This window comes from Podarcis raffonei, chromosome 7 (assembly GCF_027172205.1).
Source record: "Podarcis raffonei isolate rPodRaf1 chromosome 7, rPodRaf1.pri, whole genome shotgun sequence".
Taxonomy (NCBI): Eukaryota; Metazoa; Chordata; class Lepidosauria; order Squamata; family Lacertidae; genus Podarcis; species Podarcis raffonei.
Genome location: NC_070608.1, coordinates 57,526,722 through 57,553,996, shown reverse-complemented (window position 1 = coordinate 57,553,996; position 27,275 = coordinate 57,526,722). Strand labels below are relative to the sequence as shown.

General features: G+C 40.5%; 1 protein-coding gene across 1 annotated transcript in view; it reads right to left on the bottom strand.

The window, feature by feature from the left end:
* KCNG2 (potassium voltage-gated channel modifier subfamily G member 2) overlaps positions 1-27,275 on the bottom strand; it is a 46,744-nt gene that overhangs the window by 6,352 nt on the left and 13,117 nt on the right. Inside the window, exon 2 of the mRNA XM_053396700.1 lies at positions 5,326-6,158. Coding sequence (XP_053252675.1) covers positions 5,326-6,081 — 756 coding nt within the window. The 5' untranslated portion in view covers positions 6,082-6,158. The remainder of the gene's footprint in view (positions 1-5,325; positions 6,159-27,275) is intronic.

The following is a 27,275-nucleotide window of genomic DNA, read 5'->3' as shown; positions in this document are numbered from 1 at the left end:
AAAAACTGGGTGCGCCCTATGGTCCGGTGCGCCCTATGGTGCGAAAAATACGGTATGTTTAATCCTACTCAGAATGTTTTAAGCCACTTGATATTTTTTCCATTTAAACAGCAACACAAGAGTCAATAATATAATGACTGGATAACAGGAGTAAAAAAAAAAAATCCCCTTAATCCTTTCAGAGTAAAACGCCTGGTCCTCAATAAAGGTGATACTGAGAGCTGAACAGAGCTCATATACATACTAAAAGTCACCAGTTAAATCCCGAAATATGAAGTTTTCTGATTTCTTTCACAGTAAGTAGAACTGCAGCTGATATAGGAACAAAGAAGATTCTGCTGTGGAGTCTTGTCACCACTCCTCTTTCTCCCTCAAACTAACTGCAGCAATTCTATGATTCTGTGGTCAGCCTCCGAATCAGAAGATGAAAATCTGCTCCTGATAACAGACACAAGGAGGGACAGAATCACTACAGCACCCTGTGATTTGCCACTATTTGTGCTCCACTTTTTTTTGTACGCAACTATGCACCTTACCAAGAAGTACTAGCTTTTTGTGAGATTCAGGTCGCTCAACAGCACTATGCAGGCATTCCTGCTGGTAAGGAGAGCAAGGGCGCATGGGACATCCCATCCCCAACACCCCCCCCACATGGCAGCAGCACCCGCTCCAGCATATGCATGGGGAATTGAGAAAAGGACCAGCCCACATGACCCTGCTCCTCCTACACAGCTGCTCTTTTTGTAACTATTGTCCCTTCTTCATTATATGATTTTTTTTTTAATTGGCAGGCTTGTACAACTGCACAGGAATTCCAGGCAACTGCAATATTTGTCTACTAGCATAAGTTCAGAACATGGCAGCCCCACGATCCTGAAATCTTACCGTCTCTTCTCAAGTCATAATGACCCCAGTCTCCAACTCCATTTTTTCCCCCAGTCAAAGAAAGATGTATAGGTATATACATCATTTTCACAATTCATGTTTAAAAATTATACTGTGCCATTTTGTATGTATGATGAGAAGCATGCAAAAGGAGGAACTCATCACCACACTAAGGTGACCCTTCTGTCAGGGCAAATGTTTTGGCTTGCCTGTCAGAGCAATCTCCCACCTCCTCTCTGTGTGTGTCATTCTGGTGGTTCTCCCAACACTCCTAGAGTTGATTTTGGGAAGCACATGGGGGAGGAGAGGCGGGGAAAGCCCTATTGAGCAAGCAGGAGTCCTTGGACGTGGGTTCTGCCCGACAGGACTCATTAGTTGAATCCTGCTCAAAGATTATATCTGGCCCTGTGAAACTGTGACAAGTGTTGATGTGGGCACATAATTATGTTCATATTTAAAGGCTTGGACTGAGAAGGAGAATTAGAAAATTGAAGTGAACGCAAGGTAGAACTACTGTGAGAATGGTCAACAAACCCATATCAGAAAAACATTTGCTCTCATGGACTTTAGTTCTGTACAGTAAAACCAGTGAAGTGTCCATTTTCCTTTACACTGATGACCTAGTCCTGCTCTCTTTGAACAAAACTGGACTCAGAAGGATGCTGGTCAAATTTGGCCAACTGTGTAAAAAAGAACACCTAAAAGTTAAATATGCCAAAACTAAGGTTGCCCAGAAATAGTGCTTCAGGTTAAGAACTTTGCTTCAGGATAAGAACAGAAATCGTGCTCTGGTGGCACGGCGGCAACAGGAGACCCCATTAGCTAAAGTGGTGCTTCAGGTTAAGAACAGTTTCAGGTTAAGTACGGACCTCCGGAACGAATTAAGTACTTAACCTGAGGTACCACTGTATCTGTCCCCTCTACTGGACAGCTATACAGGTTCTTCCACTTGAGGGCGAAGAATTTAATCAATCCAGCCCTCAAGATCTACGTGTCAAAGATCATCGCACAAATGCTTTGTGGGGCTGAGATGTGGGGAAGCGGTATCAAATCAGTAAAACCACACTCCTGCAATATCTCTCCCGTTAAAATCAAGTTTCCAGTTTCAAGATGGCAAAGTGTCCTGGATATTTGTGGTACCCTCTGTAGTTTAATTTGTATCCAGGAGTGTTTGCTGAAGCCAGAAGGATGAGGCTCTAAGCCGTGCTTCCTGCCAATGAACTAGAAGCCTAACACTTCCTCTTAGATACAGTCTGTTTCAAGTGAGTCATCTGGCTCATGAGTGACCTACTGCATGAAACTAAGCAGCAACCAATCATTTTGACTGAAAACATACAACTGGAGCGAGCTTTGGCTTTGGTTCGCTCTTCTGTGCCAATACTGGCAAAGGCATTCCCTCCATTCTGCTCTTCTGTTAGTCCCAGCACTACCATTGAAAGCACACAAATTGACAGGAGCTTTCTCAACAAAGGTTATAAAGCAACTACTTGCCTAAAATGTTAGGCGGTCATTTTCTTTGCAAGCTTGGTTTGACAGAGCTGTTTCCACACTGTGGCAACTGCTTAAATCCATATTAGCCTGGGTGCAGTATTCTCACAAGTCCTTATAGCACTATGTCCCAGCTATTAGTTGTGGTAAAGGGTACTTTAGCACTTCCTATTATTTTTGTAGGTACGGTCTACCAAAACAGATGAAGGCGGTAGGGATTTACAAATATGCCAACTTCAGTTTCTCATTTTTTTAACCCTAGGTTCAATTCTTCACATTTCCACATCAGTCTGAGATTTTTTTTTCAAGTCCTCATGAAAATTAACCAGCATTTGCATGAGAATTTATCCCAACATACACGTTTGTATGCAATTTCCCCTAAAATAATGCCTTTTTGCATGTTATTTTCACTAATATACACATTCTTATGGACACTTCACCCCAGTATATGCAGTTTTGTACACATTGTGTGGCTAGAGAACTGCATTAGAGAGCTGAGTCCAGGTTTACATGAGCCAAGTGTTTGACTTAGTTAAAGGCAGTTCCACATATTCTTATGACTTACCAGGGCACAGATTTCTGACTTCTTGGATCCTAAAATTATATCCTGATTCACTTAGTTACAGTAGATTATATATCAAAATGATATATAAACAACAGAAACCATTTTAGTAAAATTGCCAGTTGGATGTGAAACAAGGTTTGTGCTTGTTTTATGAAGCAAAGCTTCTAGTTCCCAGTTCTTAAAACAGAGTACTTGTTTTCACATGCATCTCCTACCATGGCTGCTGCACAAAACAGGAAAGCAAGAAGTGTAATAAAGTATGTGTAATATAATGCAAAAAAATAATTAAAAAAAAAATCCGACCGTATCAAGTTCTCTGTATGAGTTATAATGGTTAATATCTACAAATCTTCCTCCTCTAACACGGTGTCCAATTCAAGACTACTGGACCACATATTCCTATTAAAATTTCATTAATTGCAACAGTTTTTCACTTGTAAGTTGAGAAGAGAATCTAGCAGTGAGGCTCCTTTGCACAGATGTTACTTAAACAGCATTGTTCCCATTATAATAAACGTTGATATGGGCACACAGTACCTTTCTCTGCATAAGTAATAGGCCAGCTAGGCAGCTTCTTCTTTCTTTCCTTTTCGGCCTTAGTTTGGGGGAGGAATTGGTGAACGTTAAATGCAAAGTTTCTTTTGTTAACCAAATTTCTTCTTTCTCTCCGCTATTCAGAACCAGATGCAGAGGTCAGTATTTCTTGAAAAGCAACGGGTAATCAAAGCCAAATCATTTTGGTAAAAAAAGATATCAGAACTTGCATATTGAAAAGATGTACTAAACTAGTAAAAAACAAAACAAAAAACAGCAGACAGACAAATAAATATATTTATTTGCTTGTCAGCTGTGTAAAACAGTGGTCAGAAGACAGTTAAAAGCAAGCCATTATTATTAATCAAGTGAAGCAGGCAGGAGGTTGCTTAGTTGGTTAAAAGTATTAAGAAGTGCCTATCTCTTCTATTAGTTTCCCAATACCACCTTAAGTATTAGATGGCTGCCACGGGTCTGAAAAAGCAAAGGAGTCTTGCCCCCACTTTCACAGGGCAACAAGTCAACGGTTGCTGCTGAATCTGCAGTTACATGAGATTCTGCCACCAGCTGCCCCTTTACAGCAGAATCCGACCCCTGAAAATCAAACCTTTGTAGTATGGCAGCAACAGGTTAGGATTTTGCTATATGTGGTAAAACGATGTTCCATTTTATGCTTTGCCCTGGCATATCAATAAGCAGTTTATCACTGCTCTAATTAATTAACTATTTGCCCTTTGTTGCTTGTCACCATCAGTTACAATAATATGCTGCTTCAAGGATATTACATTTTTATACCAGCTTATTATCATAGACAATTTGTTTTATCCTGAAATTACTTTTTGAAACTTTGTCAGCAGTCACTGCCCGAGGACATAATCACCTCTGGAGTGCTTCAGGCTGTATGTGTGGGATAAATCAGCCTCATATAACCAACATGCTTAACACTGATTAATGAATGAAGGGGTTAAGCACCAAAGAGCAAGCTGTCCTGCTAGGCTTAGCCAGGTCGCATCCGCTCACATTGAGAGGAAGGGCTACCAAACTCTTTGTTCTCCCACTTTCCACCATCCTTCTGCCCTGTGAACCTTACCAGTAAGGAGGTCTAAGCAGAATGCTCCAAGCTTAGACCACTTGGAGCAAGCCATCTTTGTGTTTCTATACAAATAATTTAGAAACTCCTACCATTCTGGAACCTAAGTTATACTGCCTGTCTTTTCTTGCTGCTGTATAGGAAAGCCTATGAAATCTGAACTTTGAAGAGTTTGTAAGTAAACCGTTTTAAACTTACCAAATGTGTGGTCTTTTTTGTGCTGAGGGAAGCAGCAAACTTTGTAAGCAATTTAGAAGGGGATATTTTAAAGGTTTAACAGCATATTAAATTTTGTAAGGTTTTAAGTAAGAATTCTGAAAAACAATTCACTTAAAACTTGTCAGAATTTTGTACACATGCAAGTACTCAGTCTCCACTGATTCTAGAATGAACTGTTGTGTGTATGCAGCCTGAGTAGACACACGTTGGATCAAGGAGCAAGTCTCGGTCAACTCTGCTGACGGCATTTCAATTTCTCAAAGCTCTTTCTGTCACTAGAAGAGAACCTTTTGATCCAACCAAAGGTTGCAATACAACAGCAGCAGCTAGGCAACAGAACTTTGGGAGACATCTGCTCAAACTAATTTTTGAAATTTAGTATTTCCATAATAATGTACTAGGTTTCATCTACAGAAAACAGAAACTGATGCACCAAACATGGACTTATCGGGATGTATGCTGGGGATGAGGTGGAAACTTCACCAGCACTTTATGTTATTTTTAGCATCATTACTTTTTATAAAATGCATTTCTGTTCACTTACCCGGTCTTCTTCTTCTCTGAGATCTGGCATGGTGCTAATACAGAGACTAACTGCAGTGATGGCAACAAAGGAAACGGATATGCAAGCAAAGATCTTTCCAGGGATCCCCGAGTGAGGATTTTCCACCATATCCCTGAGCTTTCTCATGCAGAACTGCAAACGGCTACTGTCCTCGAAGGCACATTGTGGCTCTTCACTAGCTAGCATTTCCTCTTCAAACAGGGCAGCCTCCGCCATCTCTTCCTCTTTTTGTCGCAGCCTTTTTTTACAGCACCACTCCAGGTGTTCCTCTTCTATCCCCCAGTAAACCAGCTCATCTTGGAAAGAGAGGGCACACATTTCTCTCAGGAGCCTGAGCTTCCCAGCCGTCACAAAAGTCATGATGGTCCTGAAGGCACACGGGTTGCGGTCAAAGAAAAACTCGTTGCAATTGACATCATAGTCATCACAGATATCCATGATCTCTTCGTAGTTGTTACACGATTTTAACTTCCCAAGCCTGGTCAAGGGGCAATTCTCTAATGTGGTCCATGGGATTCTGTATTTGATGCCACCTACATTGATGATCACATACCCAGTTCGGTCCTCTCGGTGGGCAAAGCAACACAAGTCCTCCCCAGGACGCAGAAGTGTGGCCTTTTTGTAGAAGAATCCTTTCTTTGCCTGCACTTCGCAAAGTGTCTCCAAGTTGTTGTAAGAATATGAGGTGAATTCGGGATCTGTGGGCCCAGGGAGCAATGCCATTTCCTGATACATTTGTTACGTTCATGGGGGTGCCTAGCCTATTCAAAGAAATGGTAGTTTCTTGACTGGTGGGGACACAAAAGGCCAGTCTAAAAATAAAGGAAGAGTGGCAGAGTTAGCATTTTTATATGACAAAACAAATCTCATCTGCATTTCTTAAAACTTTGAGAAACTCTGCTGGGATCATTCTAACTTCCTATTGCCCTTAGAGAAAAGGAAAACAGGATTTTTGAACATCTGAATGTAGCACATAAAATAAGCAATGACACATCATCTGCAAGAGAAGCTTGCAGGATCAGGCGCAAAAGACCTGTGGCCAGTGAGGTCCAAAGCATGGGATGATACAATAGACACACTGGACAAACATCTTGGGTTCAAATAGACACAACTTTATTGATTACAAATGTAAGTAGGCTTTGACATAGGGAGTATGTACAGTGGTACCGCAGGTTACAAACACCTCGGGTTACAAACACTTCGGGTTACAGACTCCACTAACCCAGAAGTAGTACCTCAGGTTAAGAACTTCACCTCAGGATAAGAACAGAAATCTCGCACTGGCAGTGGGAGGCCCCATTAGCTAAAATGGTACCTCAGGTTAAGAATGGTTTCAGGTTAAGTTCATAACCAGAGGTACCACTATATCCTGAATCATTCAGCCCGACTGCTGGTTTAATATTTTGCTGGGCTGTCCTGGGTTAAGAATCTCTATGTGACATACATCCAGTACGGGTGATCCCTCTAAAACTGTCATTTAGCGGGGGGGAGTGTTTCTATGGCCCACCGGCCTCCTTTTGGACATCTGGAGAGCACCTCCACCTGGACCCCTTTAATGGGTTAACCCCAATTACCTGAAGCAGGAGTGGGTGGGCTCCCAGCTCCCTCCCACTCCTAGATTAAGGATCCAGCCCAAGGATACCCGCCATGAGGTATCCTTTGCAGACAAATTTCTCCCTGGTTCTGAATATGCAACCAACTATTTCCATAGCAAGGTTTTATGAAGGACCTGCCTGCTCACCTTCAGGCAGGACCATATGCTACATAGGATGGGAGGGTAGGGAATCCAGGTCCAATTGAGCTGGTGAGTATAGGTGATGCTTCTTTATATGCCTTGTGAGCAGACCCAAGTGAACACTAGGAGCTGAAGTCTTCACTCAGGTCCACAATGCAAGCCACGCCCCTTTGCTTCCCCATGATAGCTCCATTTAAATGCATGCCCCAGCAACCCGCATGGCCAGAGGAGAAGGGAGTGTTGTTCCCCCCCAAGGCCGTGTGGGACCAAAAGTTTGTCCCTGGCTTAGACTACGATCATGCCGGGTTGCAGTCACCACTTGCCATCAGTAAGTGGTCCTTAAATCTCATCTGCAATGACAAAAGGTACTCTAACCATCCATTAACTAGCGAGATATACTGATGTACATCTGTGGAATATGATTTATTATATTGTGCATTCCTTACTTTAAAAATATTATTAGTACATGTACTAAAAATGTTTTAAGCATTTAAAGTAATTTAATCAAACCATCTAAACAAGAATGTTTACCTAAACTTGCTTAAACTACACAAGACGAAATAATGTTTAGCCACTGTGACAACATAAATGTATTAATGAAGAGACAAAAATCTGCCCTAGACCAATTAAGCCACACAATGCAGAACACAAGTGGAGTGGAAACAGCAAGTGTCATAACTGCAAAGTGCATGAAGAACAAACAAGTCCAGACAACTTACATTAGGAAAGGGCACTGTCAACACAATTGCATGCTTCGTCTAAGATAAAATATTCAGAGCTAAATATGTGGGTGCCATCTTTCCACTGTACTCCTTGCATTGTATCTCAAGAGTTGAGAAGACCAGAACATTTTTTCTTTTTTCCATTTCAGCATACTTAGAATGAGTGTTCATGTATCTAAACACCTAAAAGAATATGGCAAACAATCTTGTTTTGGCATGAATGCTGATGTGTGTATATTTTACTTTACAGGTATGTCTGGCTTGCTACTTCCATTCCACAAACAGTGACGATTATAGTCTTTCATTTGTGTATGTAAACTTAATGACAAAAATGCATTAGATCTACAGCTGTTTTACATCTTCACTCGACAACCTCAGGCACTTGATAATTTAATTCCCAATATTTTAAAAACACAGGCATGGAGGAAACGCTAAAAAGTTACTGAAGCACTTGTTGCTATTATGAATGGAATGTTTCCTGCTGCCAAATATGACTCAAAATATAAAGGCGGGAAGCAAAATTACATCCACCGATCTATGGTAAGGTCCCAACCTATATCTCAAGGCAGGGGTAGCCAAGGTAGAGTCCTCCAGATGTTAGCTTACAACTCCCATAATCTCTGACTAATGTAGCCAGTGGTCAGGGAAGATGGAAGTTGCAGTTCAAATCCATATGGAGGGTACCACATTGGTTCTAAAATACAGGAACTGCTATATGCCTTTAGCCAGGGATAGCCAGAGAAGATGGGGAATCTCATGGAACTCTGGCCCTTTTTCTTCAAGTTTCAGTCTTGGAGTACCTATATCTGAAAAGAACAACAGTAATCCATTGCATTGCTAACAGATAATTTACTAATTTCAACATGTTGATTGTACCCTGAAGATAACTTCTTCATGTTACTTCCCCTTAATCTAGATCAAAAGGAACATCCAAACAGTTCAGTTGGGCTCAGAGGAACTTTGCAATATGAATACTAATGCAGCGCTATATTTATCAGCCACATACATGGAAGCCTGCATCCACATACAAATCTCTTTTGGTAGATCAAGGCAAATGTCTGTGAATAAGAGCCATTCTACTCTTAATATGACACTAACCTAAAACAAGCTTGAAAGTAGATACATAAATTGCAGGTTAACATACAAATACAATTCTTTCTCTAACATTGGAATACAGTTTCAAAACACAGTTTATTTTGTTGTGATTTAAAGCCAGAAACATGAAACATACATAAAAACCAGAATGTGAGGAGTTCTCTCCAGAGAAATAGAGTTCATTCAGAGTATATGGTAGCCTGCAGTGATCAGTGTCATATAACAGCATCAGCTAGGAAACATCATTACTCACAATAAGCAATTTCTATATCACACTGTCATAACATTGATTGATTCATGCCCTAGCAGTAGCGAAACATCACAGAAGCTACCATACTTTTCCGTCTATAAGGCAATTTTTTTTACCTTAAAACAACGCTTAAAAATTGAGGTAGTCTTAAACATGGGTAGTGCAGAGGGAAATGATTTCTGTCTTGAGTAGTAGATTGTCACTGGTGTTATTGCTGCGACAAGGTCTGTTTGTGATTGGGCGTTGCTGCGGCAATGTCCGCTGGCAATTGGTCACTGCTGTGACAATGGCTGCTGGTGATTGGGCTCTTTGTGGGTGTGTGATTGGCAGCTGCTGGTGTTGATCGGAAATATGATAGGAGGCTTCTGTGTTGTGTTCGATTGCAAGTGTTTGGAATTTGGGTGAGCTTTTTTCGGCATTTCTCCCATTCTGGACAATCTCTCTCCCCCCCCATTTTCTTAATATTGAGTCCCAAAAATTAGGGGGCGTCTTATCCATGGGGGGGGGGTCCTATAGACAGAAAAGTATGGTGATTTAAGGACGAACCTTGGGTAGTACTGAAGTTGCATCACTAACTTAAAATGCAAAAGCTTCTAGGTGTATCATATAGGATGCTGCAAATGAAATGGATTACAAGTAGAGATACCTGTACTAATAACATGCCCAGATCTATGCTAGCAGGACTTATTTTATTTTCTGGCACTGCTCCCCAAGATACAGTTGCATCACGGCACCAAATACTACCATACAATAATTCTATCACGCACCACATACAAGAAAAATAACTTTAGAGGTATTCCTACAGCAAATCTCAATCTAGTAATCTGAGCATTAGGGCATTAAATTATTTTATTATGGGTTAGAGCCAGTCTCCACTTTTTGACTTCTCTCAGGGAAAACCTTACTGCTTAGTGAGTTGTCATCTGTATTGGGCCAATATAATTGGGCCATATTAACAACATGGAAACCCCAGGACTGGTTGACACTTGACGACTGACAGCTGTGATCTCAGTGTGTCTTAGATGCAGACCAGGGTCGCCACCTTTTTAACAACCATCTTCTACCTTTTACTATATAGTGTGGCATACACAAATTAAGCAGGTGAAGCTTTTCCATTAAGTTTATCAATATGCCACGAAAAGCCTCACTTGCTTCATTTGTTAGAAGTGCAATATCACGGCCTCTGAGAAGTCACCAACCATAGTAAACATCTCCACATGCTCACCAACAACTCCCTAAGAGTGAGTCTTGGAGGCATGAACTACTTCAAAGAAGATGCCACATTAGAAAAATCTGAAGAAGAAGAGGAGGAGGAAAGGAAAGTCTGTGAATGTGAGTTTGTAGAGTGGTTTTACAGCAGTCATTCAAAGAGCTTTGTGCCACTGCTATGTCCAGTGTAATCCCTTTCCAAAAGGCCACATTTCAACTGCCCTGCAATAGTTGCTGGAGTTGGAACCAGAGACTAATTAATAATTTGTGGTTGTAACAAGTGAGAAGAGGTCATGGCTGTGTTTCTGAAGAACTCAACAGGTCAAAGGCCAAAAGAACATGCTTCAGGCAGACATAGCTAGGCAAATACCTCATTGTTGCAAATGGCGGTAGAACTTCATTCTAGCAACATCAGGGCATAAGTCGGAAGCATGTCATATTCTCCAGGGACCCTTGAAATAGGAAGGTTACCTTGTAACTGATGAGTTTAGAAACAAATCTTCTGGTTCAAGGAATAATCAGGGTCTTTCACAAAACACAAGCTGGTTATTCACATTTCACATATAATTTTCAAGGCTTCATTACTAAAGGGGCATGCTCTCTATACAAAGAGCATTCATCTGTTTGGAAATATGTCAAATTGCCTTCCACTTCCAACTTGGAATGCAATAGGATGGAAGAAAACATCATAATTTCTTCTTTAGAAATAACAAACTGAACCTGTTATAGAGGCCTTTTTTGTGTTAAAATCTCTGTGAGTGACAGGGTTTTGTTCTGTGCATTTATTTTCAGCTGCAAAGGATATGTTGTTTCTCAAAAAGCATATATTGTTCTGCTACACATATTGAAATCACTCTGTGTCAGTTCAAAATGCCCCACTTCATGCTTGCCAAGGTTTTTATTCCTCTCACCCCATCAATGGTGTCATGTTTGAAAATCCTATTACAATTGGGGGAAAATAATCTGTGCTTTCAATCCCTTCAAACAAAAAAACCAGCCAAGCACCTTCTTGTGAACAGATGTTACTAAGAGATATGCTGTACCATAATGTGAGACCTAGTTCATGATATAAAAAAGAGATGCATTCAGAGGAATCTGTACCAAAGGCACACACACATCCATTCAGCAACCATGACCCGGAAAATCTAAGTACACAAACTCAAAAACTCTCATCTGTTCTTAGAGACAGTTCTTCTCCTTCCATGCATGCACATACATCTAGTGTGTTGTCTGAATCAAATGTCTGTAGATGGGAGAAATATAGATTGCCCCATCCAATCAATTTTTTGAGATAGGTTTTAGAACACAACATAAATGTGTTCATCTGACCCCAGCAGCAAGACAGGCTCTCATGAACCTGAAACAGCCTGCATGCAAATTAGGCTGCATGCACAATCCTATTTACAGTGGACCACCAATTATGCAAGGGTTCTCCGTCTCTTGAGAAGAAGCAGTGATGCTACTGGCTAGAGGTAAAGTGAGTGGCAGTGCCCCACCATGCTTTTACTGCCTACCTCACCACTTTCCCCTTTTTGGAAAGGAAAACTCGGAAAGCTCCTACTTCACACCCCTGATAAGCATCAGTTAAGCAGGGAAATGAGCTCTTGAGTTGGAACTAGGGGTGGATAAATTGGTCAATTCTTGTTTCTCATTTTTCCAATCTGAAGATCAGTTCTTCCAAATGTGCACATCAGTATGCATTTTGTTTTTTTAAAAAAAAAAGTTCTCATGAAAATTCATCAGCACTTTAGGGTGGATTTCTCCTAATATATCCTTTCTGTGTTCAATTTTACCTAATGCACATATTTTTTCCAAAGCAATTTCCCTTAATATAATGCATTTTTAATGCTATCTTCACTGTGCATTTTTATGCACACTTTAGCATAGTATGTACATTTTTGTACACGTTCTTGCCCCTCCTTTCCTTTATCTAAAGAAAACCTAGGCTGTCCATAAAGTACCGGTAACTTAAACTACAAAAACAATTCTGCACATTGCCAACAGAGGTGCAGGTTTCCACCCCACCCTACCCCAGTATTTAGCACTGTCCGTCACATATACAGCTATCTCCTTGGTGGGCAGAAGTTCATTGGTGTGTCCAAGGTGTAAAGAGATCCTGGCTCCCTTGGTAACAAATTCGCATGGCATGGAGAAAGCGGATAGAGAAAATTCTCTCTCCCACTCTCATAATACCAGAACTTGTGGACATCCAAACTTATTCATGCAGGACATAGCTAAACTATTTGCTTTGTAATTGAGACTGCCAGTGTGGTGCAGCGGTTAGGAGCGGTGGACTCGTAATCTGGTGAACCGGGTTCGATTCCCCGCTCCTCCACATGCAGCTGCTGGGTGACCTTGGGCTAGTCACACTGAAGTCTCTCAGCCTCACTCACCTCACAGACTGTTTGTTGTGGGGGAGGAAGGGAAAGGAGATTGTTAGCCGCTTTGAGACTCCTTTGGGTAGTGATAAAGCGGGATATCAAATCCCAACTCTTCTTCTTCTATGGAACTCGCTCTCACAAAAAGGCAGTGATGGCCACCAACCTGGATGGTTTTAAAAGAGGAATGGGCAAATTCATGGAGGACAAGGTTATCAACACTTGCTAGCCACAGTGGCCATGTTCGACCTCCACTGTCAGAAGCAGTATGCCTCTGAATATCAGTTTCTGGGAATTGCAAGTGTTCAGGGTACTGTTGTGCTCATGTCCTGCTTGTAGGCTTCCAAGCAGGCATCTGATTGGCCACTGTCAAAACAGGATGCTGTACTAGATGGGCCATTGGCTTAACTCAGCAGGTTCATTCTGTGGCAGGAGAAGTGCATTGCAAAATTCAGAGAAGCATGAATGTTGAAGGATGGCTATGTTTTAGAAAGTGTGAATTAGGTAGGTTCACCTTTATATGTGAACTGAATCAAAAATTTTCCCCAACCCTAGTTAGGACAAATATCTAAAAAGCTAAACAGCACCTGCAGAAAACTTGCGGCTTTTGCCTAAGGAATGTAAATTATGACACACTTTTAATCCCATTTTTAATAATGAATAATTTTAATTGTAAATTTTATCTTACTGTTGTATAGGCTGATTTTTTTAGATTCTGCTTGCCTCACATGTGTCAGCTCTATTAGCTTAACCTAAAATCTAAGTCACCGATATGGTGTTAATGAACTTTCCATATGCAAGGACAGAAGGAACAAAAGCAGTTAAATGTTGGGCACCATAATCTTTCACTAAAAACAGCAGAAAAGTACTTAGAGCCCTGTGTGCTGATTCTATATAGTTAGCAGTGCACATTATGAAGCTAGCTGACATTGTAAAAGCTGAAATGACTTCCTTTTTTTAAAAAAAACAACAGAGAGAGATGTGAATGCCTTCCCGTATTTTATGATTCACAAAACTCCTACAGTAAATTGCTAGCTCTGTGTAGTGCTTATGGGGGCATTTTTGTGGTGGTAAATGATAGCTGCAAGATCTACAAGGGAACCAAAGTGCGAAGAAAATAGTGGATAAAAGTGGATAAGCTTACAATTATTTCAAAAGGGAGTGGGCAGAAAGAGCATTCTGCTAAACCTCTGGTGGTCAACTAAAGAATGCAATCTGGAAGTCTGACATATTATAATAAGCCAAGATCCTTTAGTGGTTAGCAGTGTACTTACAGAAGCTGTCACTATTAGTGGGAAGGGAAACAACAGGCAAGTAATCTCATGAAAAAGTCTAGGAAGCATGCATCAGTGAGGAAAGATGATATACATGAAGAATATGATGTTTGATGGGAAATCAGCAGAGCTTATTTCCTAGTAAAATATATTCATGATTGAGCCATAACAATTAAAGCCTACATCCTATATTGAAGTCAATTGTGAAACTCCAGGGACTGAACCATAACTCTACAAAGATATTTTACAAATTATAACCAACCAGCATTCTTGCGGTTGCCATTTCTCTAATAGGTGATATACTCTCCTTCCCAAGCCCACCTCTCAAAGACAGCTGCCGCAGAGGAAGAGATAAGAAGCAGGACAATTCCACTGGCTCTGCTGAGACACTAACAACCTTTGACTCTACCTCTCGCTAAACCGTCACCTAGCAGCAGCCATTCCACCAGGTTACAAAAGAGGTGGACGGTAGGGTTATTTCCCCTTGGAAATGCACAAATCTTACGAATCCGCATTTCATAATGCACAAAGCCATATTTAATAAAGCACAACAGCTTGAATTAAAACCCATTTAACCATTCTAAATAAATCTGAGTAGCTAGACATAAATGCTACACAGGACTGGCTATAAGAATGTTGGTCTTAATCTTAACAGTCCTATGTACTTTTTACATAGTTTAAGAGGCACACGTAACCTCTTAAAACGAGGACTGCACTAGGCATGAGAAATGCATTAAATTTTATCTTTTCCATTCCTGTTTTCTAAACCAAGCTGCAGGCTTGTAAATATCATTATTTATTCAGTAAATGTAAAACACAGAGAAGCAAATAAGCAAGCAGCTCACATTATGTCCAATAGAATATCAGTTGCCAACCTTTGGGCCCATTTCCAAACTGGATAAACTCCCATGAACACTACATTCACCACAACCTATTCTGTTGGCCACAATCAAATGCTTCTTACAAGCCTTCTTTTTTGGACCATAAAGAAGGCTGATCGCCGAAGAATTGATGCTTTTGAATTATGGTGTTGGAGGAGACTCTTGAGAGTCCCATGGAGGGCAAGAAGATCAAACCTCTCCATTCTTAAGGAAATCAGCCCTGAGTGCTCACTGGAAGGACAGATCCTGAAGCTGAGGCTCCAATACTTTGGCCACCTCATGAGAAAAGAAGACTCCCTGGAAAAGACCCTGATGTTGGGAAAGATTGAGGGCACAAGAAGAAGGGGACGACAGAGGATGAGATGGTTGGACAGTGTTCTTGAAGCTACCAGCATGAGTTTGACCAAACTGCGGGAGGCAGTGGAAGACAGGAGTGCCTGGCATGCTCTGGTCCAGGGGATCACGAAGAGTCGGACATGACTAAACGACTAAACAAGAACAACAACAAGCCTTCTTTCCATTTTCAGCAGGGAGAGGGGGCACCAAGGGTGTAAGAGAAAGCCTCTACAGGCACCCATAGGTACCATGTTGGCAATCCCTAGAGAAGAATATGAATTTGAGACACTTTGGATATCTGACACAAATACCTTTTAAATGCATGAAAATTGCACAGCACCAGACCTTGCAGGACGGAGACTTTTATCTATATATTTTTGGAGAAATTTAAAAGGGGTTCCTAGGCTGGATATAGACATGTTGAAGAAGTGATTCAGTTAAACGCATTGTAAACTCATACAGGGAAATCTGGTAGGGAAAGACGGGACTCCACAGCGCCATCTGGTACACAGTGTTATATCACATATACAATGCACATAAAACACTTTTTCTTTACCAATCTAGCTGAGTCCCTAGATTGGAAGTATCCCTCACTGGAACCCAAAATAAAGGGATGCATGTTCCAACTGAAAATATAGGCCTTGACTGAAAGACAAATGTGCTTAGGTTCAGCCTCAAAAATAAGGAGGCGGTTGCGAAGCAATGTTTCTTATACACTCCCCAAATACACCTGTGATTTCTAATCACCAATCAAAGGATCACAGCAATCTTAGCAGTTGTAACCCAATGTCACCATCCTAAACCTATCAAAACCATTTAGCTCTTCAGAGGAGCCCTCATCATAATATCATCTAATCACATATACTCATTTTTCAGTATCTCAATTAAGATTTTGACTAATTTTCCTCTTCATTAAATATTTACCAATATCCTCTTTCATCTGCCTACAAAACAATTCAAGATTAAGCACAATTGCCTTGCCCATACCGCTCAGAAGCCAATCCCTGCTTCTAATTGGATCCTGGAATGTCCCATTTTTTGGTCTGGCACTCTGGAACATCTCAGCTGAATGCCAGTCCAGAAAAAAGTCCATTTTTCAGTACAGCGTTCTGGCACAAGTCAGCTGGCTTGTGCCAGAATGCCGGACTGAAATGTGCTCGTTTTTTCCTCTTGATTTTTGGTCTCGCTCAGGATCTTCCTAATTTTGGTTCCCAGGCTGTTGGGAGGGTATGCATGCCTAGCTGATCCTCCCCCCCCCCCGGCATGCATACAGTGCTCACTATGGATTCTAATCTTTTCAGTGTTCTGGAACAAACACCCGCTAAATGCAGTACCTGAAAGCAGATAGTTCTATACTGTAAAAGGTAGGCAGGGGCCTTTCCAATTTAGCTAAGCCATAGGTTCAAAAGAAAATGGAATCATCACAACAATGCAGTTTTATGAAAGTAATATTTTATCCACCCATGCAAATAGATATACCTATAAAACATTACGGAATAGGGTTTTTTTGGGGGGAGGGGGGGTCCCTACCTACCTACAGAACATTCATGTTATTTACTCAACAGATATTCACATTATTGGGCCCACTTAAAACACCGCATGCTTCCATTCCAATCCTAAATCGACACTGAAAATACCAAGGATCTTATCTCAAGTGTGAGAGATGAATGCAAAGATGGTGTGTCTACGATCAAGCTCCTAGCTTTCTGCATAGCAGATGCCTCCCATTGGGACACAGGTAGATCTAAAATGTATTAGGAGGATAGAACTTTTTAAGAAAATCAACTGAAGCACTCTTAATTTTCCAGCAGCAGCAGCAGCTGCACCACAATATGACATACTAGAAGAATCGAAGTCTTTCAGGCAATAACTCCAGAAATTAAATCCTAGACAAAACCCCAGACTATACACTATAGATTTTTTAAAAGCAATGTAGTAGATAAAAAATAATATCAAAAGAATGCTTAACAAAGAGGTGCTTATACCTCTAGTGTATGATGATTGACCAAGAAGAGTAACATTGGCAAACATGCACCATGTTAGGTCAAATCACTACTCACCCATTTAACACAGTGCTCATTCACTTCTACATAAACTGTAATTGAGAGCATATTTTGCTGCAGGGTGAGCATTCAAGGGACTGATACTTTCTCTGTATCCTGAGTAGGTTGCAGACGTTTTCTTGTTGGAAGGACCATGAATAGAAAAAAAAGGGTGTGTTTTGCTGGCATTCACTTAGACCTCATTCTACTTTTACACATGCCTGTTGCTCAGATACAGCAGAAATATGTTCTATTCAGGCATGCAGTTATTATTAAATCTAATGAAATACAGTTTATTTGAGAATTTCAGATAGGAATGGACACCATGAAACAGTAGCAGCTGAAATTGTTGTTTAGTCGTGTCCAACTCTTTGTGACCCCATGGACCAGAGCACGCCAGGCACTCCTGTCTTCCACTGCCTCCCGCAGTTTGGTCAAACTCATGCTGGTAGCTTTGAGAACACTGTCCAACCATCTCGTCCTCTGTCGTCCCTTTCTCCTTGCGCCCTCAATCTTTCCCAACATCAGGGTCTTTTCCAGGGAGTCTTCTCTTCTCATGAGGTGGCCAAAATATTGGAGCCTCAGATTCAGGATCTGTCCTTCCAGTGAGCACTCAGGGCTGATTTCCTTAAGAATGGATAGGTTTGATCTTCTTGCAGTCCATGGGACTCTCAAAAGTCTCCTCCAGCACCATAATTCAAAAGCATCAATTCTTCAACGATCAGCCTTCTTTATACAGCTTAGGTCTAAAATAGCATAAAATTAATTCCCAATTTTCTGATACTACTATCTCTTTGTTGTTACAAATAAAAAATGGAGATTAAAAGAAAATCTGGTGCTTTCTCTGCACTGCCATTCTTATCGTTTTAAACAGCACTGCTTATCATTTTGTGAAATTTCCTCTGCTAAGATCCAGTGCTACTATTTCCCCTTTTCTAACATCAAAGTCTTACTACTTCTTGTATTTGTGCCCCTGAGAACAAAAAGTATATAAACTGAATGTGGGCCCAGCGTGTATTCTTATTTACCATCTTAACTTGCCATTAAATATGTTTATCTCACATATATATTAACTGTACAAGTGAAAATGCAACCATTTACAATGAATTATTCCTTACAACAATGAGATGGCAAGGAAGCTACTGTCATATTCAAAGGATAAAGGACAATTGTTGCCTACTTAATATTATTAATTTCATGCTATGTAAGCACTATAGTTAAAATTGTCCAAAACCGTAAGTTCACTGCTATTCATAAACTACTTCATTACATTTCTCATTTCCTAGCCTTGCTTTTTATTTCTATCAAATATCTGCAAAGCTGCCCCTATCACCATCTTCAGATTTTCTGATGAAGTAATGATTTATGATAAATCTGTGGCCCTCCAGATATCAATGAATTCCAGTTTCCATCAGCCCTATCCCAGCATGGCTGATAGGAATAATGCAAGTTGTAGTGCCACAGGTTCTCCAACATTGCCATAAAGCTATGTCCTACACATGCACATAATATTTTTATTATTATTGTGGAATAGTAAACAAATGTTTTCAAAAATACTGACACCCCCCCACACCCTTTTGGAGCTAAGAGGCAGCTTATTTACTTGAGTTATTTATTGAAGATATTTAGGGCAAAAGCCCTCTCAAAGCAGCTTACCAGATAAAAGCAAAAATAAAACACAACAAATAGATAAAACCAGCAGTAAACCACGAAACAACAGCAGCTCAACAAGAGCATTTCAAGGCCAAGGAGAACAGTGTATCTTCAGAGGTTTCCTAACACTAGCATTAAATACCAAACACGTATTAAAGCAACAACTAAAACATAATAAAATACAAAACACTAAGTCAAGAGAATTGATCGACAGCAGAGAGAACTCTGTACTCTGAACTCAAGTCACACCAAACATCCTCAAAAAACTAAAAAATTGGAGACAGTCTAATTTCCCTCACCCCACAAGAGGAATTCCTAAAGCCTTGGTTGAGAAGGTCCACCATCGGGGGTAGGGGTGGGCGACCCAAATAAGAGCTTCTCAAGGGATCTTAAAATTGAGTATATTCATGTGGGAGAAGACAGTCCTGGACGCAGAACATAGATGGCTACAAAAACCAATGCACAGAGTGGAGCTTTCAGGACAAACTCTTGGAAAGAAATTAAGGGCCCATTCTGAGCAGAATGAGAAGGGGTGCCCTCCAATTTAGCAAGGATGTGAGGACCTACCAGACACGGTGGCCAGAGATGTGTAATGCAGAGGTACAGTGGGAAGGGAAATACAGTGGTACCTCAGGTTAAGTACTTAATTTGTTCCGGAGGTCTGTTCTTAACCTGAAACTGTTCTTAACCTGAAGCACCACTTTAGCTAATGGGGCCTCCTGCTGCTGCCGCTTCACCGGAGCATGATTTCTATTCTCAACCTGAAGCAAAGTTCTTAACCTGAAGCACTATTTCTGGGTTAGCAGAGTCTGTAACCTGAAGTGTATGTAACCTGAAACGTATGTAGCCTGAGGTACCACTGTAATCCCAAAATATTGTACCCCCTTATGCAAGATTCCCAATTTCAGACTGCTGACTCCCTCTCACTGCAGCCACAAAAACTGCAAAGTTTGGTAGGGATTTTCAAAGGAGCATGGGGGCTACAAAGGGGAAGGGAAAAATCAGTAAAGCCAGCTACTTAGGAAGGGCAGACCCATTAAATCTAGTCCTTGCTGCCTCTCTTCTGCCCCCATTTTTTTCTCTAAAACTTTTGAAAATAGCTGCTCATACCCTGAGCAGCTAGCACAGAGGAGTCCTTGCTGCCATTAACCTTGAATGAACACAGTGTAAGTCTACCTAGGAGCATCCCATCTCTCCCAAGGCCAGACTATATGGGGGGGGGGATAGCTTTCCCTGTGTAAGCATAGGGGGTAGCCGTGCTTTTTTCTGCATAATTCTCTCCGGTAGTGACAGGATGACCTCAAGCCTTCTTATTCCCAGGAGGACTTGCTCCATGTTCATTCAAGGCAGCTGGCAGTCTTGTAGGCTAGCCGCTCAGGCTGTTGATGGCTGGTCACACGATTTTCAGAATTTTTAAAGGGAAAAAATCAGGGGTGGGTGGGGAGAGACAATGGAGGCGTGCAGCTTTATTTGAGAGATCGCCATAACATTTTTGGAAAGTAGCTTCATATAAATAACATCCTGTTTTAGTTTGTATGTCTTGGAGATCTCTAGCTCAAAGGCAATCATTTCGTAAAGAAGAGAAGCTTGTTTTTCTTTCCAGATTTAATCTCTTGCAAATTCCCTGAAGGATCTTAAGGTCAAACTGGAATCATCATCAGCAATAACCATCTGCAGGTCAAAAGCTGCCTCGCTATTCTCCATATACATCCTTCACGAGGCTTGTACAATCATTTTTCGAGTGGGGTTGCAAAGATATACCTAGGGGCATAATTTCACAAAATTGAACCACACAGCTGGCCTTCCCATAATATATAAGCCATACAGTACCTCACTGCTCAGTGATAAAGTTTTCTAAGTTTAAAACTTCTGTTTAAGAAACTTTATATACAGCAAATTAGTCTATCATGTCTATCTTTGATTTGGAGCCCTCTCAAAGAAGCATCTGAGTCCATCAGTCATATCAACAAATAATTTTTAACAAGATAATTAAGCCAGCATGGATAACTCATAGGAAACTGAGATTTAACTATGATTGCTAAACAATATAAACCAAAGAAATACAGAATTGATATAACAATCCAGATCTTCTTGTTCACCTTGCAGTAGGTTCACAGGTACTTTGATTTCCAGGGCTTTTTTTCAGCCAGAACTCACCGGAATGCAGGTGGGCGCCATTGCCATTGTAAGAGAACTATAGCACTCTCTATATATATTCCAACAAACTATTCAGTACAAGATCTATAAGGACTTATAAGCTACACCATCAGCAGAACAAGGTAACAAAGGTGTGATATCAGAGTGGACAGCAGGAGGTTGGGCATTTTTTAATGCTTCCTCATGTTAACAAAACAAAAAAAAACCCACCTAAATTGCTTCCTATATGAATTACATATAAAACTAACACAGGAGAGTTAAATGTTCACCAGCCCCCTTTCTCCTGTTTTATAGCTGCAGGCACTTCTTATTAACCCAAACCTTTACCAGCACAGTGTAAGGGTGTGATATTGTTTGTGTGTGTGTGTGTGTGTGTGTGTGTGTGTTATCAAGGCCTAGACAAAAACTCCTGTCTGAGAGCCATCTTTGAGTGTGTGCCTTCCACACCATACATCACTCTATTATTGTACAGTAATCTAGGAAAGCCATACTACTAATTAAAGGTAGACTCAATAAGGTATTTTAAACTACACTTTAAAAATGCCTTATTGAGCCCTTATAAAAATGGCTTTATTAGCCATTGCTCCAAGGGACACTAGACGGCACACGTACAGTGGTGCCCCACAAGACGAATGCCTTGCAAGACGAAAAACCCACTAGACGAAAGGGTTTTCCGTTTTTCGATGCACTTCGCAAGACGAATTTCTCTATGGGCTTGCTTCGCAAGATGAAAACGTCTTGCAAGTCTTGCGATTTTTTTCCGCTTCCCCCCCCTTTTTTCTAAGCCGCTAAGCCGCTAATAGCCTTTTAGCCGCTAAGCCTTTAATAGCCGCTAAGCCGCTAATAGCGCTAATCCGCTAATAGGGTTGCTTCGCAAGACGAAAAAACCGCTAGACGAAGAGACTCGTGGAACGGATTATTTTCGTCTTGCGAGGCACCACTGTAGATGGATCCCTGCCCATCCTCGTTGCCTTCACAAGAAAGATAAGATAAAGCTAAGAGAGAGTTAACTTGGCCCAGTTTGTTCTTGCTCACTGGGGAAATATCTAGAAACTTCTAGCATTCTCATGATTTTGCCAAAATGACAATGGAAACCTATTAACTATTCATGATTATGTTAACAGTAGACAATTTTATGAAGAGAATATAATATAAACACAAGCTTCAGCACGTTGCAAGAAATCTGACATAGAACAAGTCTGAAAGGAAACATAATAGTCACTCTTCTGAACAGCATATTTGGTAGTTACTATTTAAGAACCTCCACACTGGCCCAATCTTTCATTTTTCCCATGATTTATTCACAAATTATGGATTTTCCCTCAGGGTTTATCCCTGAAGCCTTTCTCATGCATGAGTATAGGCAGCAGAGGTTTAGGATCAGAGTTTTACTTCTCCTAGATGGGTTACCTTCCTAGGTTGACATTCGTCCCTCATTTCCCTCTGCAGCCGTCAGACCCACTATTGGTCTCATCTGCTCAATCCAGCATTAGAGGAGAGTACACAATACTTCAGCAACTGTCAGGAATTGATTTATTTTAGAATTCTTTGTAATACAGAAGTCCTTATAAAACGTTTGTGGCAGATTAATGCATAGCAACAGTCCAACAGGGCCCAGGTTTTATAAAGAATTTTATAAATACAGTATTAGCCATTTTAAATTTATATCCCTTGTTACACAGATGCAAACTTGCAAAGTTTGCCATCTATGCAGTTTATTTATAAACAACCAAAAGCAACTAGCCATGTTTAAAAAAGAAAGGAACTCATTATACTCTTTCCTTTATTGTTTAAAGAATATTGCAACAGATGCTGTTTATTGGTAAAACATACCTTAAGAGTTTGAAAACTGAAATACATGCTACTGTTAAGTAAAGAAGCTGTTGGCGCTTTCTTAAAACCTTTTCTTCTGAATTTCAGTTCACAGGCTGGGGCTGAATGTGTCCCTTCTTAGTCCCATTGCTCAGATGTTATGGTTTTGCACATCAGTGAAAGAACTAGGCCAAAACTCAGCTCCATATCAAGCCTGCTTGCTCTTCTGAGACAAGAAACTTTTGACATATGGAGGAAATCAAGACTACAGCTCTCCCGCATCTGTCCTGAAGAAATGTTCAGTGGACTGAATGGCCTTTATATACAAAATGTGAAACATTACCCACATTGCTGTCAAATCCAAATAGTACATATAAAGGAATCTTATACCACTTATGCTACAGTTTCCCCAATACAAACATGGGAACTGTAGTTTGTTAAGTGTCTCCCAACAGCTCTCAGTATCCTTAACAAACTACAATTCCCAAGAGTCTTTAGGAGAAGCCAGGATTCTTCAAGTAGTATAAGAGTGCTTTAAATTTATATTGTGGTTTGTGTATGTATGTAGCTCACTTCTAAACTGAGTACAGTATAAAGGACAATGTAAGAACATCAGACACCACAATGCAAAGGAAGGTTTTAGCTAAGAACACACACATTTACATGAAAGAAACCTATTAAAATCAACTATCAATTGTGAAAGAATGTTAGTAAAATAATTATCCCTATGACCAGGAGTGTCTGTTATATAAGGAGCTGGGCACATCCTAGTGACTGGTGCTGGCAGCTGGTTAAGAAAAATTCCCAGACGACAAGCCTTCTGAAAGTTCAGCCACCGAAGGCAAATACAGTGGGTAGTACCCACTACGTTTCACTCAAGAGTATACCCATTGAAATTAATAAATATGACTAAGTTAGTCTTAATTTCAACAGATCTACTCTGAGTTGAATGCCATTCAGTCAGTCACAGAACAATCGTAGAGAGCAAGGGAGCTAAAAGTTTACACAAATATATATATCTGCATACACAATATTTGCAACTGCATCCTTTATTCTAAGAGCAGCCCTGTTTAGGGAAGTTTCTAATGTCTGACGTTTTCTTGTATTTTTAATGTTTTGTTGGAAGCAGCCCAGAGTGGCTGGGGAAACCCAGCCAGATGGGCGGGGTATAAATAATAAATTATTCTTATTTTATTCTTATTCTTATTATTTTCTTGTGGCACAGAATTTAGACTTCCTATTTTGCAGAACATAGTAATGAAGGAGGAGGAACAGCAACAGCTGAGCCTTGTGTTTTTATATTGTAAACGGCCCTGTGATGATCCTCTGATGAAGAACAGTATAGAAATGTTAATAAAATAATAATAATTCTTTATCATCCTTTTTATAGCACTTCTTACCAAGGCACAGTATGATAACCTGAACTTCCGTAGGACTGTAAGTTGCATACAGGCCAGGCATTCAACAAAATGAAAAATCTATGTGAATACCAATTTCTGTCTGTCACTGTGAAGTCATCTTTGTGACTTCGCCTGGGTCTGCTGTCTCCTCTAAGCAGATTTGGTTTAGATTGATGTGGCTTAGCCAAGGAAGGCAGACAGGCAATAACCAGGTTACTGACAAAGGAAAGGAACAAATAGGAAGACTGTTATTAGTTTATTGTAGCTTTTATGTTGAAGTTAACTGTAGTGACTAATGTGCAATGGCAGCTACTTTCAGAGACGACTAACAATATGACTGTGAGCTATCTGGAATGTCTTAGAAACAGATATTAAGTTCGCACTTGCCAAGCTATTAGCACACGAAAACAATCTATTATGGGTCACCACACTTCTGTGTTCTCCAGAGAGAACAGTGTGTGAACTTGAAAAGAAAAAATCTGCAAAACTAACCAGGTTTAATGCTTTAATTTCATTTCAGGGTTTTATCAGCTGCTCTTCAATTTCCCTCTTGAGTAGGATTTGTTCCAAAAGCAATTATATTTTCAGAGTTAAATGTTAATATATATGGGGAGGGAGAAAGTGTAAATCCTGCCTCCAGCACCAGCAGCAGCGAATGGCTGCCACTTGCTAACCAGCCAGTACAAAATGGGCTTGGAGCAAATAATTCTGGACCAAAAAAGGCCGGTGAGGATTTACAGTATCACAAGGGGGCCGCTTGTTCTTGTGCAAGTAATTTTATATGCTTAAATGAAGGGCACACGTAACATTTTTAAATAACCGTAAACCACAGAGTCGTTCACATTTTATCATTATTCTAATTTATTTCTTGCAAATGACTTACAAGAAGGCAATGTGAATTCCTTGTAAATTTGCATCCGGCTGCAGGCCAATTAACACCATCTGTGTATAGATGACTACACAAATTAATCATTCCAATCTATCCATAATTATTTTTCCTGGACATCTTGTATGATTAACCAGAAGAGAGGAATCTGCACAGGTGCCACAGACTGATGTGGGAAGAAAGGGAGGGCACAATAATCTCCAACGTTTGGTCTTGCCTGGGAAAAGTCCTTTGGACTATTCTGTTGAAGACCTAGAATGAATGATGGTAAAAGTTCAGCCAAGCCAATCTCTCTCACCAAAGAATGTTCAGGGGTTAAGCGACTGTTGTTAACCGGTCTCTGCCAATCCCCCATAACTAACGATTTAAAGCAGGCAATACAATAATTCTATATTTTCTCCCAGACCTTCTGTTTCCATGAGGTCTGTGCCCTTAGATCCTAAACCACGGGTGTCAAACACAAGGCCCGCGGGCCGAATCCGGCCCGCCAGACCTCGTCATGTGGCCCGTGTAGCCGCCGCCAGCCTTCACCTCTTATTATCGCTTTTTTTTTTTTTGACACAAGAAAGCCGCCTCTTCAGTGCATGCACGGCAGCCTACAAGCCAGAGAACGTCTGCCCTCTAGCAGCGCCGGCCGTTCTACACAGGAAAACTTCACTTTACATGCATTCAGGAAACCTCCACTTGTTTTTATATTGAGTGGACACATAGTCCTACAAATACAACCGGCCCTTTGAGGGTGACCAAACTGCTGATGCGGCCCCCGATGAATTTGAGTTTGACACCCCTGTCCTAAACCAAGTTGTATGTTCTGGCTCACTTTCTCTTTTACGTCTTTACATTATTGCTAAATTTGTCAAAATTTATACGTGGGAGCACAAAACATTCTGTCATTTGTTAGCGGAGTCCAATGTTATTATTAACAATATTTTATCTACAAAGTTCCAGTCAGCAAATATGAAGACACAAACCAATTTCCCTTGCAGATGGAAACACTGAGGCAATATATACCCGGCAGCCAGTTTTTGGCATTCACTTTTGTTGTACCTTTAGGAAATAGCTTTTAAATGACTTCTCTTCAAATCTCTGTACATTTTCTATTAAAATATATAACACTTTTCGATCCAACTTGTGATTTTCTTATATTCAGGTAACGGGAAAAATGGTCTGCGTGAGAGAATAAGATGAAGATCTAGTTACGTAATAGATTTTATTTATATTTTATTGACAGTTTGTATCAAATATGCGTGTTGTGGGATTTAAATAAGCATTCTACAGCAAACGCTGGATAAATACAATGCTTATTAAAATTATTGGATGGACTTATTGGGATAATAAAGCTCAGGGGGTTTGAATAATTTACAGCTATGAGACTACAGTAGATAACTATTTTATTATTTCCAAAAATTCTTACTGGAGTTAAAAAAAACCCTATACCATTATGATTTGGTACAGAATATTGTGGATGTGTTGACTACAGAGAATTAGAGAAATAAAATGGGCAAAACAATGTATCTGCTGGTGCTCTATATAAGTTAGGGTGCAACCCTCCCCTTCCAAGGGCAGAGAGGGTGTTCTGGTGATGGGATTTTCCCTTAACTGGCAGTGGAAAGCTCTGCCACCATGGATGCTCCATAGAGAGGCGAGTTTCAGGAGCATGTCTGGAGCAGATTCAGGGACCCCCAGGACAGGGAAGAAAAGGAGCACTACCCTGAAGCTGGTGTGGTTATTTCCCTGCCCTTTGGAACCAATATTCTTTGCTATTGCATCTACAAAAATTATTAGATTTGAAGTCTGCATCATGTAATAGCAGCATTAAAGGTAAACATCCTGAACTTTAAAATGCACATTTATATAAATTAGAGAGCAACTTTTAAACTTTTCAGTATGACTGCAATGAGGCCTTCCTAAGTCCTGCTTGTCAACAAACCTGGTTTTGAGGTTCATATGAGGATATAAGTCAATACCACATAAGAAAAGCCAGTGCGGCAGGTGAGGAATGGAAGAGAGGGCAGATCAAGGTTGTCTATTGCAGAGGGTAAAGGGTATATCAGTAATAACACAGAAATATAACCAGGTATGTAGGTCTTCCTACATTT